The following is a 1,161-nucleotide window of genomic DNA, read 5'->3' on the forward strand; positions in this document are numbered from 1 at the left end:
AGCCTGTCCTATTTCCTCTAACACAGAAAAAATACTTACCAGAAAAGCCTACTGACATAACGTTTCCGAATAGAGAAAATCATCTTTCTTCGGGAAGCTGGAGAACACAAGTAATTTTCCATCAGACTGTGTACGAAAGTTTGTCCTTGTGAATGGGGTTGTATTGATCTCCTATAGGACACTTCAGCTTGCTTGACCCTGGGAGGAACAAAACCCTCGCTCCTTCTATACCTGAAGTGTTGACTCTGGAACATAACAAAAGCGATAGTTGTTGAGGGTGTTTAAATACTACAAATAGTTTTTGCCTTTTGCAATCGAAACCCGTTCATTCACTGAATCGTAATGGACGAGAATGACCATATAAGAAGTGCAAATTCATCACTGATTTTATTAATCACTCATATTAAAATCTGTAATGGGTTAATTCAAGTAAGTCGTAGCTATACTGCTGATGGGTGAAGGTCACCCGACAATTGTTTAGACGACAACAATAAACGTGAAAAGCTGGAATGAGTGTCATAGCAGCCCATGAGGCAGCCGGGATTCAGTGCACCTAAACCCGGAGCCAAGGAAGACAGCGAATGGCCGCCCACCTTAGACCGAGCTCTCCTTCTGCGTGGCCATGAGGGGCACGCTGGCCTCGCTGTCGCCCGGCGCCGCGACCTCCGGCTGCCTGGGAGCCACAAGCGATCCGACCGTAGCGATAATCGACTCGCGCGAGGCCCGACACGGCGGCGCGGCTCCGTCGACGTCAGCAGCCGCCATGAGGGGCACGCTGGCCTCGGGGTCGCGCGGGTACGGGTCCCCGCGGAGCGAGTGCCTCCGGACGAGGGCGGACGCGGCGGGCCAGGGGTCGTGCCCCGCCGGTGGCCGGCCCCCAGGCAGAGGGTGGTGCACCGAATGCATGGACGCCCCCAGTGGCTGGTGGTGGCTCTTCGTGGGCGTGGCAGTGGCCGAGGTGGGCTGAGGATGAGGGTAAAGGGGCGTCTGATGAGCTGCAGAGTAGTGGGAGGCTCGACATGGACGCACAAGAGTGGCGGCTGCATGCGGGTGGCGTGGGTGGGGCGTGGGCGTGGTCACGGCGCCACCCAGCAGGAACTCCGTGTAGGCCGCGTCGCCGCCACAGTTCTGCTGGGGCGCCGGGCGGAGAGTTATTTACAA

The 1,161-nt window shown here is 56.2% G+C and overlaps 1 protein-coding gene across 1 annotated transcript in view; it reads right to left on the reverse strand.

Moving 5' to 3' along the window:
• Positions 1-6: 6 nt before the first annotated feature.
• Positions 7-1,161, reverse strand: part of LOC119592906 — a 5,467-nt gene continuing 4,312 nt past the window's right edge. The window contains exons 4-5 of the mRNA XM_037941799.1: positions 594-1,128; positions 7-245 (exon numbers count right to left, since the gene is read on the reverse strand). Of these exons, the coding sequence (XP_037797727.1) occupies positions 595-1,128 (534 nt within the window). The 3' untranslated portion in view covers positions 7-245; position 594. The remainder of the gene's footprint in view (positions 246-593; positions 1,129-1,161) is intronic.

Source organism: Penaeus monodon, chromosome 31 (assembly GCF_015228065.2).
Source record: "Penaeus monodon isolate SGIC_2016 chromosome 31, NSTDA_Pmon_1, whole genome shotgun sequence".
Classification (NCBI taxonomy): Eukaryota; Metazoa; Arthropoda; class Malacostraca; order Decapoda; family Penaeidae; genus Penaeus; species Penaeus monodon.